Consider the following 16,525-nt stretch of genomic DNA (forward strand, 5'->3'; position numbering starts at 1 on the left):
AATGTAATTCTTGACTGTATATATTGTATATACTTATTGGATATAGTTTTTTTGTATTACTTATACACTTTTAAAAAATTTTAGACAAAAAGGGGAAATATGGTGATATTGTGTTTCCCAAAATATTGTGCACCCTAATATATTTATCTGGGGTCAGAGAATAGAACAGCCACTAGATATAGAGGCCAGAAGATGGTGGCACATACGCCTTTAATCCTAGAATTCCAGAGGCAGAGATCCTCCTGGAGATCTCTGTGAGTTCAAGGCTACACTGGAAACAGCCAGCTGTGGTAACAAGAGCCTTTAATCCAAGGAAGTGATGGTAGGAAGCATGAGGACCAGGAACTTAGGCTAGTTAAGCTTTTAGGATTTTGAGCAGCAGTTCGGCTGAGAACCATTGGGATGAGGACACAGAGGTTTCCAGACTGAGGAAACAGGATCAGCTGAGGAATTGGCAAGGTGAGGTGGCTGTGGCTTGTTCTGCTTCTCTGATCTTCCAGCATTCACCCCAATACCTGGCCTTGGGTTCTTTTTTATTAATAAGAACTTTTAAGATTCATGCTACATATATAAGGACATGGAAGAAGGAAGGTTTGGTTCTTTGTCTGCTTGCCCTTGTCTTCTCAGCACATTCATTCCTTCATTAGCATTGCAGCTTACCTCTTTGTGATTCCAGCATATACAGACCAGCTGAGACACTCAGCCTTATAGGAGTGAGCAACTACTAGATTCTTGGATTTTCCATTCACAGCTAACCATTGTTGGATTAGTTGGACTGCAGTTTTAAGTCATTCCAATAAATTCCCTTTATATATTCATTCCATAAGTTCTGTGACTCTAGAGAACCCTGACTAATACACTGGGTATGATGGCATTCACTTTTCATCATAATATTCAAGAGGCAGAGACAGGAGAATCTCTGTGAGTCTGGGGCCAGACAAGTCTACTTAGTGAGTTTCAGGTCAGCCAAGGTGTGGTGGTTTGAATAAAAATGGCCACCATAGTCCCATAGGGAGTGGAACTATTAGGAGGTGTGGCCTTGTTGGGGTAGGTGTGGCTTTGTTGGAGGAAGTATGTCACTATGGGCTGGGCTTTGAGGTTTTAAAAGTCCATGCCAAGCTCAGTGTCTCTTTTTTTGCCTGTGGATCCGTATGTAGCTCTCAGCTAACTCTCCAGCACCATTCCTGCCATGCCTGCTGCTCTGTTTCCCACCATGATGATATTGGACTAAACCTGTATAAGAAAGTTAAATGCTTTAGTTTATAAAAGTTGCTTAGGTCATGGTGTCTCTTCACAGCAATAAAACATTGACTAAGACACAAGGCTACATTGTGAGATGCTGTCTCAAAGAAACAAAGAAAAGAAAAAAGGAAATTATCTCAAAGGTTATTCAATGTACGTGGTTAAGTAACCTATGGTCCCAACAATTCATGTAATAGAATATAATGTAGTCATTCTTTTTTGTTTGTTTGTTTTGTTTTTTTTTTTCAGATAGAGCCTATGTTACATTGGCTATCCTTAAATTCCCTACATAGATCAGGTTGAACTCAAACTCATAGAGTTCCACCTGCCTCTGTCTCTGCCTCCTGAGTGAGGGAGTGGGAGTGGGAGTGAGGGAAGGAGTGGGGCAGGATTAAAGGCATATGTAACCATGCCCAGACACATAGTCCTTCCTTCTTAGGAAGTGTTTGAATGATGTAAAATGTTTATTGCATAATATATAATTAAAAAGAGAAAGAATTACATATATTGCATATGGGATAATTTCTAATACATAAAGATTAAAAACCAGGGAACAGATAAGAAATATACATTAAAATGGTAATTATAGGATTATATTCAACTTCTTAACTTTTATGTACTTTAATTTTTTTTCAGATGATAGAACACATTATTTTTCCCACTGGAGTATATTAATTTTCCCATTGGTGTATATTCATTGTACATAGTACTGTGTTACACAAAGGTATTTTCATACATGTACATAATGCAGTTTGAACATATTCATCATACATTCCTCTACCTTCTCCTTCTTTTCCTCCTCTTTCATTAGTTATTTTTGTTCCCACAGAGCAGGTGCGTTTAGCCTTTTCACACTATGACATGATGTTATCTACTAACATTCACACTGAAGAATTGTACAACTGAATTTCAAAAAATGCAAAAAAACCCTCCATAATGTTTTAAGTAAATTTGTGATTTTGTGCTAGGACACACAGATCTATATTTGTTTACATGTAGTTTGCAGGCTGTAGGTTGGACCTAGACTAGTGGTTCTCAACTTTTTTAATGCTTTGATCCTTTAATATAGTTCCTCATGCTGTGGTGACCCCCAACCATAAAATTATTTTTGTTGCTACTTCATAGCTCTAGCCTTGCTATAGTTACGAACTGTAATATAAATATCTGTGTTTTCTGATAGTCTTAGGTGACCCTGTGAAAGAGTCATTAGATTCCCCCAAAAGATCTTGACCCACAGGTTGAGTACCACTGGCCTAGCCTGTTTAACTTCTACTTTCATGCCATATGTACATATATTATTTTTATAATCAGAAGCAAACTAAACATATAGAATTTTTGTAATTCCATTGTCCTTAACTTACCATAATATTGTCTTCAACTTCTGCCCTTATATATGGCCCCAACAACCCCAAATGTTCATTTAGTTCTCCCCGGTACAAGGGTTGACTAAAGGAGCCATCAGTAAATTCCTGAAAAACTACTTTCTTGAACTGAGGTGCATTGCCACTTTGATCCCTGGAGAAAAAGCAGAAGAAAAGCAGTACTTTGATAGACGCGTGAGGAAGGATGCCTCACACTTTCGCTTTCCCTGTATTTGAGATATGTTTAATAAAATTGATGATAGATAGTAAATGCAATGGTGTAGGGAGGAAAGAAAGAGAGATGAAAGATAATTTTCAGGAGTGAAGGAGGTGGCTCAATTGGTAGAGTGCTTACCTAGCATGCAGGGAGCCCCAGGTTCCATTTCTGGTACAGCATAAATTGGGTATGGTGGCTATAACTCCAGCACCCAGAAGTCTGAAGCAGAAGAATCACTACATGCTTGAGCTACATAGCAAATTTGAGAATAGCCTTAAGTACCTAAGACCCTTTTACAAGAAAAAAAATCTTCAGGTTTCTAGTTTGAACAAATAAGTATATGGTGATGCAGTTTTTTAAAGATGGATAGTGCTTGAGGGGTAGGTTTTGGTTTTGGTTATACACAACACTATGTGTCCTGAATTGGCAAATGCCAAATATCTAGAAGTCAGCAGTTCACAAAAATTTATGTCCTTATTTTATTAGAGAGCTAAGAAATAATTTGCATGGTTGTAGTGGTTTGAAAGAAAATGGCCCCTAAAGGGAGTGGCACTATTAGGAAATGTGGCCTTGTTGGAGTAGATGTGCTCTTATTGGAAAAGTGTGTCACTGTTGGGGTGGGCTTTGAGATCTATGCTTAAGCTGCACCCAGTGTTACAGTTCACTTCCTGCTGCCTGCTGATCAAGATGTAGAACTGTCAGCTCCTTCTCCAGCACCTTGCTTGCCTTTATGCCACCATGCTCCCTGCCATGATGATAATAGACTAAACTTCTGAAACTGTAAGCTAGACTCAATTAAATATTTTCCTTTATAAAGTTGCCATAGTCATGGTGCCTTTTCACAGCAATTGAAACCCTAGCCAAAATAATGGTTAACCATTCCATCTCCTTTGAAATATTCTCTTAGGATTTTTATCTATCTATCTATCTATCTATCTATTTATTTATTTATGTTCCCTAAAAGCAGAATTTTTGTCTATTTTGTCTACTGCTTCATTCCCAGAAGTTGGAACAGTATCTAATACAAGGCACATATTCACAATTTATTATGGAATGTTGAATAAATGTAGGCCTTAAAACACCCTAAATATAAGAGATCCAAGTTTCTATTCTTTGGATCTCTTTTAAAAATTTAAAATTAACAGTTTAAAGTTCTGAACTGAAACATACACATAAATGTCTTTCTTTGAGAAATGCAGGAATGTCCCAGAAAACTATATATCCCTTTCTACTCATACCCTGCTATCTCTCCACTAAAGGTAACCACTCTTCTGATGTTTATAATAATCTTATTTCTTTGCTTTTTTATAAATGTATCTTTTCTAACCATACATTCTTAAAAATTGTTCAGTTTTGCTTACTATATAAGGTGCAACAGTATACATATCCTTGTTTTTTTTCTTTCACTAAGCATTGTAATTGAGACATTCATCTATGTTGTAATTATAACTTATGTATTCTCTGTTATTCACTGTTGTATTCCATTAGATTAACATACTCCAATTATGGGCATATGAGTTACTATTAAATTTGGAACTTGCAAATAGTCCTGCTATGAACCTTCAGGTATATGTCTTTGGTGAACAAATACATGTATTTCCTTTGGTCACACATGCAGGAATTGAATTGCTGACAGGCATATTTTAGGCTTTGTAGATACTGCTTTCTAAATCAGCTGTTTTATTTTCCATTTTTAACAACAATAAAATGTGGGAGTTCCCTTTGCTTCAAATCTTCACAAACACTTGACCATACTTTTACATTTTGTCCATTCTGGTGATTGCACAGTAGTGTCTCATTGTGGTTTTATTTTACATTTCCATGATCAATAAGGTGGTGTGTTTTTCCATTCTATAGTTAATATCACCATTCTCTTTGGCATACTTTTGATGCAAAACATCAAGTTCATAATTTTATTTATTTTAATTATTTTTAAAGATTTCTTTATATTTATGTGCATATATGTCCATGTGTGCATGCTAAATGCATATCAGTGTCCATGGAGGCCAGTAGAAGGTGTCAGATCTCCTGAAACTGGAGTCACAGGCAGTTGTGAGCTGCCATTTGAATCATGGGAACAAAACTCAGGTCCTCTACAAAAGCAGCAAGTGCTCTTAAATGCTGAGCAGTCTCTCTAGCTCCAAGTTCATAATTTTAAAGCAGTGAAATGGATATTATATTGGCTAATTCTTCATGTATCTTAAGTAAATTATTTTTATTTTCCCACTCTGAGATTAATAAATCCTGTTTTCTTAGATGTTTGTGGCTTTATCTGTTCATCTAATGGCTTTGCTCCAAGTGCTTGTTGAGGTAGAATTTTTCCTTATTGACTCTGATGGAAGCATTTTGATATATTCCAATGTAAGAAGTCAGTTCATTCAGGTCATTTTTCAGTTTTTGTGATAGCATTTCATTCTGTAAACTTCCATTTAGATGAACTGCAGGCTTATATCCATCTAGAAAGGCAAATCTATTTTATTCTTAAGGCTATATAATAGTTCTTCTGAACCAGCTCATGGAGATATGGAGTCAGACAGTAATCAGTTCAGCACGCAGGTGGGGTGTGGAGAACTTAGTCCACCGCCATGAGTCATCATCAAGTCTCAGCCTGATGGAGCAGCCTGTGATTTTCTTATTATTATGTAGTGTTTTGTAATCTGATTTTATCCCCAGTCATCCTCACCTTTCCATTTCACTATGTTTTTATCTTGTCTAATATTTGAGTACATTTCAAAAATTTGTTTTGTAAAAACATACTATAATGAACAAGATCCTCTGATGGACCAGATCTGAATATGAGGGAAAAGAAGAGTCAGGAATTACTTCAAAATTTAAGGTCTAAAGAAACGAAATGAGCCAGGCGGTGGTGGTGCACGCCTTTAGTCCCAGCACTTGGGAGGCAGAGACAGGAGGATCTTTGTGAGTTGGAGGCCAGCCTGGTCTACCAAGCAAGTTCCAGGAAAGACGCAAAGCTACACAGAGAAACCCTGTCTCGAAAAACCAAAAAACAAACAAAAAAAACGAAATGAAGGAATGGTCATTAATAACATGATCAGGAGCTGGACAGATGGCTCAGCAATTTAGAATACTTGTTGTTCTTGCAGAGGACCCAAGTTTGAGTCTCTTCCCTAGCACAACCTACTTTGGCTCTACTAAATCAAATGATTCATTTTTCTTTCGGATTTCCCATATTTTAGAAAACATCCCTACCTATATCTTCAACTTCTTTACCACACCCTTCCCTTCTCCCACTTTCAGAGATCTTTCAAGAAAAGATTCCTCTTGCAGCTCTTAGGGTTGATAGATGATGGTGACTTAAAAAAAAAAAAAAACATTTTGGCACCTAGTAATGCAAAAGGTCACAACAGCATAGAAAAAACCCCAATAGATACAAACCTATTTTGTAGAATATGAGGAGATGTACTCATCCCATAGTCCCAGAGCCGCTCCACAGCTGCAATAAAATAGTGCCGTGTCTTCTGTTGAAAGCTGCGGGGATCCTGCTTTATATCTTCACCGTAAATGTCAAAATCCTCATTTGTTTCAACAGTGATGGAATCATCATAGTCAGTTGCTTCTTGTTCTGACTGAAGAGCATTAAGTTCCCTTTGATGGCGTTTCAAGTGTGGTGGATTTTGAGAGCACAACCTTTGACTCTGACCTTGCTTTACCCAAGAGGCTTCTCTTTGGGACCAATTTTGTCTCTCATTTCCCACAACTGAATGATTATTTTCATGAGGGTTCAGAGACAAAATCATGTCCTCTCTCTTAGTGGATGTTATTTCTGGTGACTTCTCTTTGGGTTTCCACTTATCTTTTGATATCTGTGCAGCATGATGGTCCAGCAGTTTAGAGAGAATCTTTTCAGAGCTCTCTCTTGTTCCTTTCAGTCTTTCCCCATGTCTCTTTGCTTTATTGGATTTAATAGGCCCATATGTTTTCTGAAGAAAGATCTCTTTCATGATATCCAGGTGTCCAGGAGATTCATGACTAGTTTTTGTAGGTAAAAGTTCTTTCTCATGAATGGAAACTTTCTTATATGTGACTGAGTTTGTATTACTTGTCCCTGGGGAGGCAAATTTTCCTTGATCTATGATCATCTCCCATGGTAGGGTGGCTAAAGAAGAGTTATTTCTTTTGGTTTCTTTTAAGAAATGACTGCTTTCTTGAATTATAGAACTTTTTGTCTTAAAATCATAAGTGTAGGATGATGCTAGAACATGAAAAAATTTGCCTTGGAATGGGATCCTCTTGAGATCTGTTGGTGGAAATGCTGATATTTTTACAATGTGTGATCCAGAACTATTTGTCTGAGTGGTGCTTTTAATCCTAGAAGAATCTGATAAGAGAGATCTAATAATGGACTTTTCCCACTTGCTGTAGTCTATCTGTATAATGATACTCTGTGTCAAATAGTTTATGGTTTGAGGCCATTGAGTTGAGGCATTATTTACAATTTGCTGCTTGTCAAACTCTATTTCATTTAGTGGGAGTCTGAATTGTCCCAAAGCTCGTTTACTACGTCGAGTAATATTATTCTTTTGGCTTGGATAGTTCTTTACCATTTCTCTGGTTTTATTTACCAAACCTTCTGAATTTATTTCCCCGTCCTCCCTTTTTTTAAAGAAATGGGCCATGTGACTCTCTACTATATTTGTTGAGTTGTTTATTGAGCTGATGTCTTGAAGTATTGAAGTATTTCTAGTACCTAGAAAGAAAATGTCTTTCAGGAAGATCTTAGAGCCAGTTTCTATGTGCACCTGAGGCAAAACTACATTCTCTTTGATTGATGCTTCCTTCTCTATCTCTTCCTGAATATCTTTTTCTTGATTGTACATATCATTTTCTTGTACATTAGCCAAGGTGGTAAGAAATATGCTCATGTTGCTTGGAAAAACCTTGTGTTTGAGTCCTGTGTCCTTTGTGAATCCATCCTGTTCTATTATCACTTTATTCTTCTCTGACAAGAAATTCTGATTTTTCACAGACTTTTCTAAAATTAAATATACTATTTGCTTTGGACCAGGCCCTTGCTTAGAGTTCAAGGAGTTGTTTCCATTGGTCTGTTTCATCCAATTTGCTGATTCTGGCAAGAACAGCATTTTGAAAAATGGCATGATTGTACTTTCTGTATCTTGTGGAACAGGATCCTCATCTTTTTTAGGAAATATTTCTTTAGTTTTTGATGAGTCAGTTCTAGTCAGCATATGATTCAGTCTCAAATATGTAGTATTTTTGCCTGAAAGTGTTCCATCATTAATCAAAGATGTTAATTCTTGAATTTCACTATTGATTTTAAATACACTATCTTGCAAGATTGCTGTAATATTCTCACTTGATGTTGGGCTGTCAATGTGAGCTTTTCCATTAGTTGTTGAATGATTATATGTCTTGTTTGTTTTCAAAGAGATATTATCTTTGAATAAAGTATTATCTTTGTCTAACAAAGCAATTCCATAAAATCTCTTCTCTTTGAGTAATCTATCATTCTCCATTGATGATATATTATCTCCTAGTGAATTTTCTTGATTATTCATTAAAGTTGCATCCAACAAGTTGGAATCACTATTTCCTTTACTAATGTTCAGAGGTACATGAGACCCAATAAGGGGACATAATTTTTTACTAAATGCAGTGGTGCCTGATTTACTAAGAAAGTGAACTGGTATATCTGGAGATAATGAATAATCTGTCTTTTCAGAAATTGCTGTCAAATTGTCTAACAGAATTGTTGTGGTCATTAGATTATTTGGCAAACCAGAAACTTGAAAATCAAGTTTTTTCCACTTTACTTCTATAGTTGTCTCCAAATTTTTATTTGATCTTAACTGGAGGCCTGACTCAGGAGTAAATACTATTTTGCCACTTTGATGGCCTTCTGGCCTGACTTGGGTCACTTTTGATGGGCCTTCATTGCTGCATATTGCATCAAGTGAATGATCATCAGGAATAGCCTCATAGACGGCTTCTTGGTCATCTGATAAGGATAAGCCATGTGGAGTAGGTTGACTCTGTTCCAAGAGCATCAATAAGTCACTAGAGGAGACACTTTGTACTTTAAGTATCTTTGCTGTCTCTCCAAACTGAGGCTCAATCTTCTCTATATAATTTTTTAGAATTGAGGTGGCTTTGAATTTCTTTTTCCTAGTGTTAGGATGATTTGAATTCTGGAAAAAGCTTCTGGGTTCAACAACATTGTTGTCATTCACCAACTGTATTGGAATATCTTCATATATTTCTCCATAATAATCACTAGTGCTCATGTCACAACTAGAAACTTTCAGCAAGGCTGTCATACCTCTCTTCCGAAAGTCAGAATTATGACATCCCAAGACCCATAGACCTTAAAATGAGAAAGAATGAAACCACAGTTACTCATAACCCAGCTTCTAGGGAAGTTCAGTATCAGGGGTTCTCTCTTATTCCTAGACAAATGAAGAAATGCTAGTCAAGACTATTACATCATATGTTATTTGGTCAAATTCTCAACATATAAAATAATTCCACAATGGTGGTAAAATTCATTATTGCATTGCTGCTACTATGCTATGGATGTTTCTGATCACAAGGAAGGAATACTGAGGGCCATTGAGAGTGCTCAGAAGGTAAAAGTGCTTGCTGCCAAGCCTGATGACTTGAATGTAATCCTTAAAATCCACATAGTAAAAGGACAGAATTTAGTCCTATGGTTGTCCTCTTACCTCTACACTTGTGCTATGGCATATGTGCCTAAACACATACACACACAGTAAATGTAATAAAAAAATATTTGCAATGTTCAATTATGTAACATTTAACTCTTTCTAATGTAGATATTCTCAAGAAGTGATTATAGAGTTTTTTTCCCAACAAAATATTGGAGTACTGATCATTTATAGAAAGCAGGAACAAAGTTTTAATTCTGAGGTGGAGAAAAGTCCCAAGCTGATAATTTAGACTTAGGTCTAGAAAGAATGAGCCCAGAGCTGAGGACATTCAGAGTATAATACATTATGCTTTCACTCTCTATGGTGTGTGTTTATGTGTGCATGCATATGCCATGGTGTATGTTTGTAGGTCAGAGGACAACCTTGGGTGTCAATACATGCCTTGCCTCTCACCTTGTTTGAGACAAGGTCTCCCTGTTTTCCTTTGCATAGGCCAGGCTAGATGGACTGCAAACTTCCAAGGATTCTCCTGTCTTGGATTCCTACCTTGTTGTAGGAGCACAGGGATTATGGACATATGCTACCATGCCTGGCTTTTTCCATGGGTTCTTTCTGGTGATCTATGACAAGTACTTTAACCATAAATCTATCTCCCTGGTCCAAAGTATCTATTATTTAAAATACTGGATTGAGATGTAAGAACTAATTATAATGTTCTTTTTCATTTATATTTAGTCATATTTGTAATGCAAGAAGATGGCTGTATTACAAAAGTTCAGGCAATGTACTTAAACTAAAGACAAAAGTCTCTTTCTCTCTTCCCACTTCTCTCTTATTTTGAGACTGCCTGTGTGATCCCTGGCTGATCTGAAACTCACTGTGTAAACCAGGCTGGCCTCAAACTCAGAAATCTGAGTTAATCCACAAACTCCAAGTTCATTGAGAGACTGTGTTTCAAAAAACAAGGTGGAATTGAGAAGGAAAACCTTACTGGATCTGGAAGACTTATTTTTTGACTAAGAGTATTCATCTAATAGTGGTTTTATGACTTGGAATAAACTTTGTGAAACAGATGCAAAAACTGAATATTATATGAAATGAAATAAATTTTCTAAGTTAACTGGAAAACTAGGAGGGGAAACAGTAAAAACCAATGAAACAAACAAAAACAACATACATATAGATAATTAAAACTCTACAAGGAGAAGAGGATCAGAAAAAGTACTTTAAAGAGATAGACAAGTATTTCTCAAAATTGATGAGACACAAAATTACATAATGAGGTAAGAGAACACCACACAAAATAAACTAACCCCCCTCTCTGCTTTCTCTTTCTCCCTCCCTCTCTAAGCATAGAAATATTATATTCAAACTATTGAAAATGAAAATAAGGAAAAATGCTTGAAGGTATACAGATTAAAATAGGGAGACTACAAAGATATCAGTAAGTGAGGAGAACCAAAGATAGTGTTTTCTTGGAAGCCAGAAGAAAACCATATTTCAGGAGCAAAGTAACCAACCAACTGCATGGTTGGTACTAGAAGATCTACTAAGTCAAGTTTTAGAAATTATTGGCAAGCTAGAGCCCACTGATACCATTTAGCAAACATACTTAAAATTATGGCTCATGACAGATAAAGAAGTCTTTTTTTTTTAAAGTTTTCTTCTATGATCTTATTAAATATATTTTCTGTGTCTTTGAGTTGGTATTCTTCTCCTTCCTCTATCCCTATTTTTTTGCTCAGTCTGGAAGGAGGGGACAGGACCTGCCTGTACTGAATCCACCAGGTTTAAATGAATCCCCAGGGGTGTCTTAGTCCTGGAGGACATGGGAAAGGAGGGGAGGGGCTCGGGGGAAGGTGGGGGTGGGGGCGGGAGGGGGGAGGACAGGGGAACTCATGGCTGATGTATAAAATTAAAATACATAATAATAAAGAAAAAGAAAAAAGTCTTTTTTATTTATTTTTTACATGAAAGGCTGCTTTGCTGCTTTGCTTTGTTTTTCAAGGTTAAGAATTGAATACAGTAACTTATGTGTAGTAGGCAAGCACTGTAACACTAAACAACAGTACTGAGTTGGTGCTGTCATATATTACCAATACCTACAGTGACCAGTATATAGAAGATCCTTAATAAATGTTTTAGAAGAATGAATGAAATGTACATATTTGAAAGTATTATATATAAAGATTATATGCAAAGGTACATATAGCAGTATTATTTATATATTATTATTTATATACTGTTGATATCTCAACCAAGTTCTAAGCTCTTTGTTCCTCATTAAAATACTTTCCAATCACCAAAGTCACATATCAAAGTCACTTGAAATATTTACTATCTGTTCAAATACAAGGCAAAAGAACAATGAAACATTCACAGTTGTTAGTGAAATGATAATATAAATAGCTAACCTGGGTTTTCCATCGACATAAAGACAGTTTCTCCTGAGAATGGGAACAGGGTAAGTGTATCTTCATAGACCATTTTGTGTTTGAAGGTATATCCAGAGAAGAAGATAGATAAGAAGTCTGTCTGTGCTCCAACACTGAGAATGTACCAGTAGGCCACCTCATGCAAACAAACTGACAACTGCAAGCTACCAAAAACATAGCCATTGATGCCTACAAAAGAAATGGGGAACAAGAGATTCAGCTATATCTGGATTTATTATTTTGGATTGATTGTTAGGATACAATTAGAAAATTATTATATGTTATGCTCATTACCTTACCACAGAAAAGAATTATCAATCAGGTAAACTGTTAATATTTAATCACTGAACTCCAATCCCAAAGTAAGGAAAGAGTCAGAGTCATATTAAGAGAGATTTGGATGTACATTATAGAAAGTTTGATAAGGAACAAAGTATTTATAAGATCTCAAAGCATTTTCCTACAAATTATTAGTTGCAATGAAAAAAAAGTAACTTACATAGATAAACTCAAAAATATGATCAATGTTAGCATTGTATAATGCTCCAGATTCAAAGAAACAAAAGACTAAATACTTGTACTAGGTCTCTGTACCATATGAAGAAAATGCAATGGCAAATACAACTAAAATATGGACACCAAAATGTATTATATCAATGAGAAGTGCCCAGAATTTCATGACACTGGTTATCACAACATATATCTTTATTCAAAGGAAATACATGATGAGATATTAAAAACAATAGGGGATGATACCTCCAACCTATTCTTAGCAAGAGTAGAGTGCCAACTCCAGAAAATTGTTCTCAGACCTCCACAAATGTACTGTGGAATCATCATGCCAGCACACATTCATTCTCCCTGTCTCTGTTGCTTTCTTTCTTTTCTTTCTTTCATACACACATACACACAAAAAAAATTTAAAATGAATCCTTTTACAAGATTTTTATTTTTAATTATATTTGTGTGGGGGTGTATGTGTGTACAATGTGTACATGATTGCAGCTGCCTGAAGAGGATGTCAGATCCCTTGGAGCTGGAATTATAGGCAGTTGTGAGCTGCACAACGTGGGTGCTGGAACTCAAACTTTTGGGTCCTCTGAAAGCAGAACACCATCTTAACTGCTGAGCAATTGTTTTTGTTAGCTTTAATTGTCAACCTGACAAAATTTATAGTCATCCAAGAGGAGAATCCTCAATTGAGGAATTGCCTAGATCAGGTTGGTTTGTGGGTGTGATGGCTATTCTTGGTTGTCAACTTGACTACATCTGGAATTAACTAAAACCCAGGAGGCTGGATATACCTGTAAGGGATTTTTTCTTAAATTATTTGAAATGGGAAGACCCACTTTTAATCCAGATTTTCTGAGGTATCTTTTGAAATGTGAAGATCTACCTTTAATCTGGGGCACACCTTCTGTTGGCAGCCTATATAAAGGACATGGATAAAGGAAGCTCTTCACTGGCATCAGAACCTACTTCTTTGGGATTGTAGTATATATTGAAGACCAGATGAGACATCTAGCTTTCTGGGCTGAACAACTACTAGATTCTTACACCTTCCCTTGGTAGACAGCCATTGTTTGAATAGGTGGACCACAGCCTGTAAGCCATTCTAATAAATCACCTTTCTATTTATAGATTCATTCAATAAGTTCTGTTCTTGTAGAGAACCCTGACTAATACAGTGGGCATATCTGTGAGGAATTGTTTTGATTATTAATTTATGTAAGAGGGTCCATTCCACTGTAGGCAGCAAGATTCATAAAGTAGGCAGTCCTAGGTTATATAAAAAGCCAGAGAGTGAGGGAGCCAGCAGGCAATGTTCCCCTGTGGTTTCTGTCTTCAGGTTCCTGCCTTACCTTCCATCAGTGGTGGACTGTGGCCTGGAATGTAAGCCAAATAAACCCCATTCTCTCCAAGTTTCTTTTGGTCAGATTGTTTTATCATACCCACAATATAAAACTAGAATAGCCGTCTTTCCAGCTCCCTTAAATGCATTATTAATGTAAGCAAATACATCAAACAAAATACAAAGTTCAGAAACTGACACAGATATAAGTAGAAACTAAATACATATGAAAAGAGCAGCATCTCAGAAAATAGGTAAAATAACGACCTACTTGGTAAATGATTATGGAAAATACAACTGTCCATTTGGAAAAATACATTCTACATCATTTTACATCACTAACAAAAGTAGCTTTCACATGGATTAATACATGTCCTTTGTGAACTATGAACAACTGGAGATAGAGGAGTGTTACAACATTAGCTTGCTAGAGATAACAATATACTATAGAGTAGGAATCTAAAACCACACAAACATATTTATTCACAGCTCTTAAGGATTTTTATATATATATATATATATATCACCCACAAACCAACCTGATCTAGGCAATTCCTCAATTGAGGATTCTCCTCTTGGATGACTATAGATTTTGTCAGGTTGACAATTAAAGCTAACAAAAACAACTGCTCAAGCACAAAAGTTTTAGAAGAAGTGAGAATAAAGTACTATGGCTCTAGAATATAATAGGCAACTATTACCAGAAATTCAAATTAAATGTGAGGCACAGCTCAACTTGAAGCTAAGGACTAACATTAGGAGATAAGGGGCATAGAATTCTGATAGAAGGCACATAGTGGAAGGTGAGTATAACCTACAATATAACTTATGAAGGTTCTGTTCTTAGTCAGCTTTTCCAAGTTTTGGTTAGGAATTATAGTTACATTATATGAAATAGACAGGGTGATATGTACTTATTCCATCCCAATGGGAATCAGGACTTCAAAAGCATATACTTAAAAATTTAATATGTAAGGTGGTCTTCAAAAGAACTATTAGTGTTACCTACTAGTACTGTATGACAGTCTCCTTCTACCCATACCCACTAGTAATAATGGTATCCTAATTTTGCAGTTTGATAGGTATGCCACGTTATCTGTCTCACTGATAGAATCCTTTCCTAGTTGTATAGTAAGATTAAATTTTTACTATGTTTTAGCAACTCAAATATGTATTTATACATAAAAAATACACATGAATAATTTATATGCTGAATTGTTTCCCCAATTTTCATGTTGATGCTTGAAATTCAAATACTTCCAAATGTGGCTGCATTTGGAAATAGGTCTTTAAAGAGGAAAATTAGTTCAAATTAGGTTATTAGTGTAGATCCTAAGTTCTTTATAAGAAGAGATGGTTACAATACAGAAAGACAGGGACAGAGAGAAGATCATGCAAGGGTATAGGGACAAGACAACATCTAAAAGCTAAAGAGATACTGAAGAAGAAACTAAGTCTTCTGACACTTTGGTCTCAGACAGTGAGGAGATAAATCTAACATTTTAGAAAGGCTAATACCATGTATGTAGTATATAATTACATAATAATAAGAAAGTATTTTGGGTCCCCAGGAACCACCATGCAACTCTGCCCCAGTTGCTGGCCAGCAGGGAAAACTCCTTCAGGAAGCCCCCCCACACACACACCAAAACTCACATTGGACCCTGCAATCTACAAGTTCCACACCCTGGCCCGATACCCACCTGCTTGTGACCCCAGTAACTTCTTGAGGCATGGTAACCAAACCACCAGCTCTCATTTGACCAAGAGTAACTTCCTGAGGCACTGAAACCAAACCGCTAGCTCTCATTGGAACAAGAGCTCACACTGGACCAAGAATAATTTCCAGAGACAGAGAATCCACCAGCCCTCATTGAACCAAGAGTGGCTTTCAGAGATATAAAATCTACCAGCTCTCATTGGAGCAAGAGAGGCTTCCTGAGACACAGAATCTATTGCTCTGACTGGACCAAGAGTCCCGATAAGAGCAGGAGTGGATCTGTGAGGCAAAGAATCAACTAGTATGGGTTCGGCCAAGAACAGCTTCCTGAGATACAGAATCTGCCAGCTCTAATTAGATCAAGAGCCCAGACTGGACCCAGAGGGGCCCCCTGAGACCCAGACACAACAAACACAGAGTGGACCAATAGCAACTCGCTCAGACACAGGCACCTCTTATACCTCTTAGACGAGTAGATGGGCAGACGTCAAGGCAAAAATACATACAACAAAAGAGCAATATGGTGTCACCAGAACCTAGCCATTCTCCAACAGCAAGACTTGAACATCACAATGTAGAAGAAGAAGAAGGAGAAGGAGAAGAAGAAGAAGAAGAAGAAAGCGACCTTAAAAATAGTTTCATGAAGATGCTAGAGGCCTTTCAAGAAAAAATAAAAAATAAAATTGAGGAAAAGACAAACAAAATATTGGAAGAAATTAATAAAGAAATTGAGGAAAAGACAAATTAAAAAATTGGAAGAAATCAATAAATTCTTTAAAGAAAGCCAAGAAAATCATGAAAAAGCAATTAAACATGTGAGGGAAACAGTGCAAGACCTAAAAAGGGAAATAGAAACAATAAAGAAGACACAAACAGAGGGAATGCTGGAAATAGAAAATCTGAGTAAATGAACAGGAAACACAGATGCAAGCATAACCAACAGAATTCAAGAGATGGAAGAGAGAATCTCTGGTGTAGAGGATACAATAGAGGAAATAGTTTTGTCACTCAAAGAAAATACCAAAGCCAAAAAAGTCATACCATAAAATGT

General features: G+C 36.5%; 1 protein-coding gene across 1 annotated transcript in view; it reads right to left on the minus strand.

The window, feature by feature from the left end:
- Positions 1-16,525, minus strand: part of F8 (coagulation factor VIII) — a 186,458-nt gene that overhangs the window by 98,098 nt on the left and 71,835 nt on the right. Inside the window, exons 13-15 of the mRNA XM_036175252.1 lie at positions 11,882-12,091; positions 6,217-9,163; positions 2,604-2,757 (exon numbers count right to left, since the gene is read on the minus strand). Of these exons, the coding sequence (XP_036031145.1) occupies positions 2,604-2,757; positions 6,217-9,163; positions 11,882-12,091 (3,311 nt within the window). The remainder of the gene's footprint in view (positions 1-2,603; positions 2,758-6,216; positions 9,164-11,881; positions 12,092-16,525) is intronic.

This window comes from Onychomys torridus, chromosome X (assembly GCF_903995425.1).
Source record: "Onychomys torridus chromosome X, mOncTor1.1, whole genome shotgun sequence".
NCBI lineage: Eukaryota > Metazoa > Chordata > Mammalia > Rodentia > Cricetidae > Onychomys > Onychomys torridus.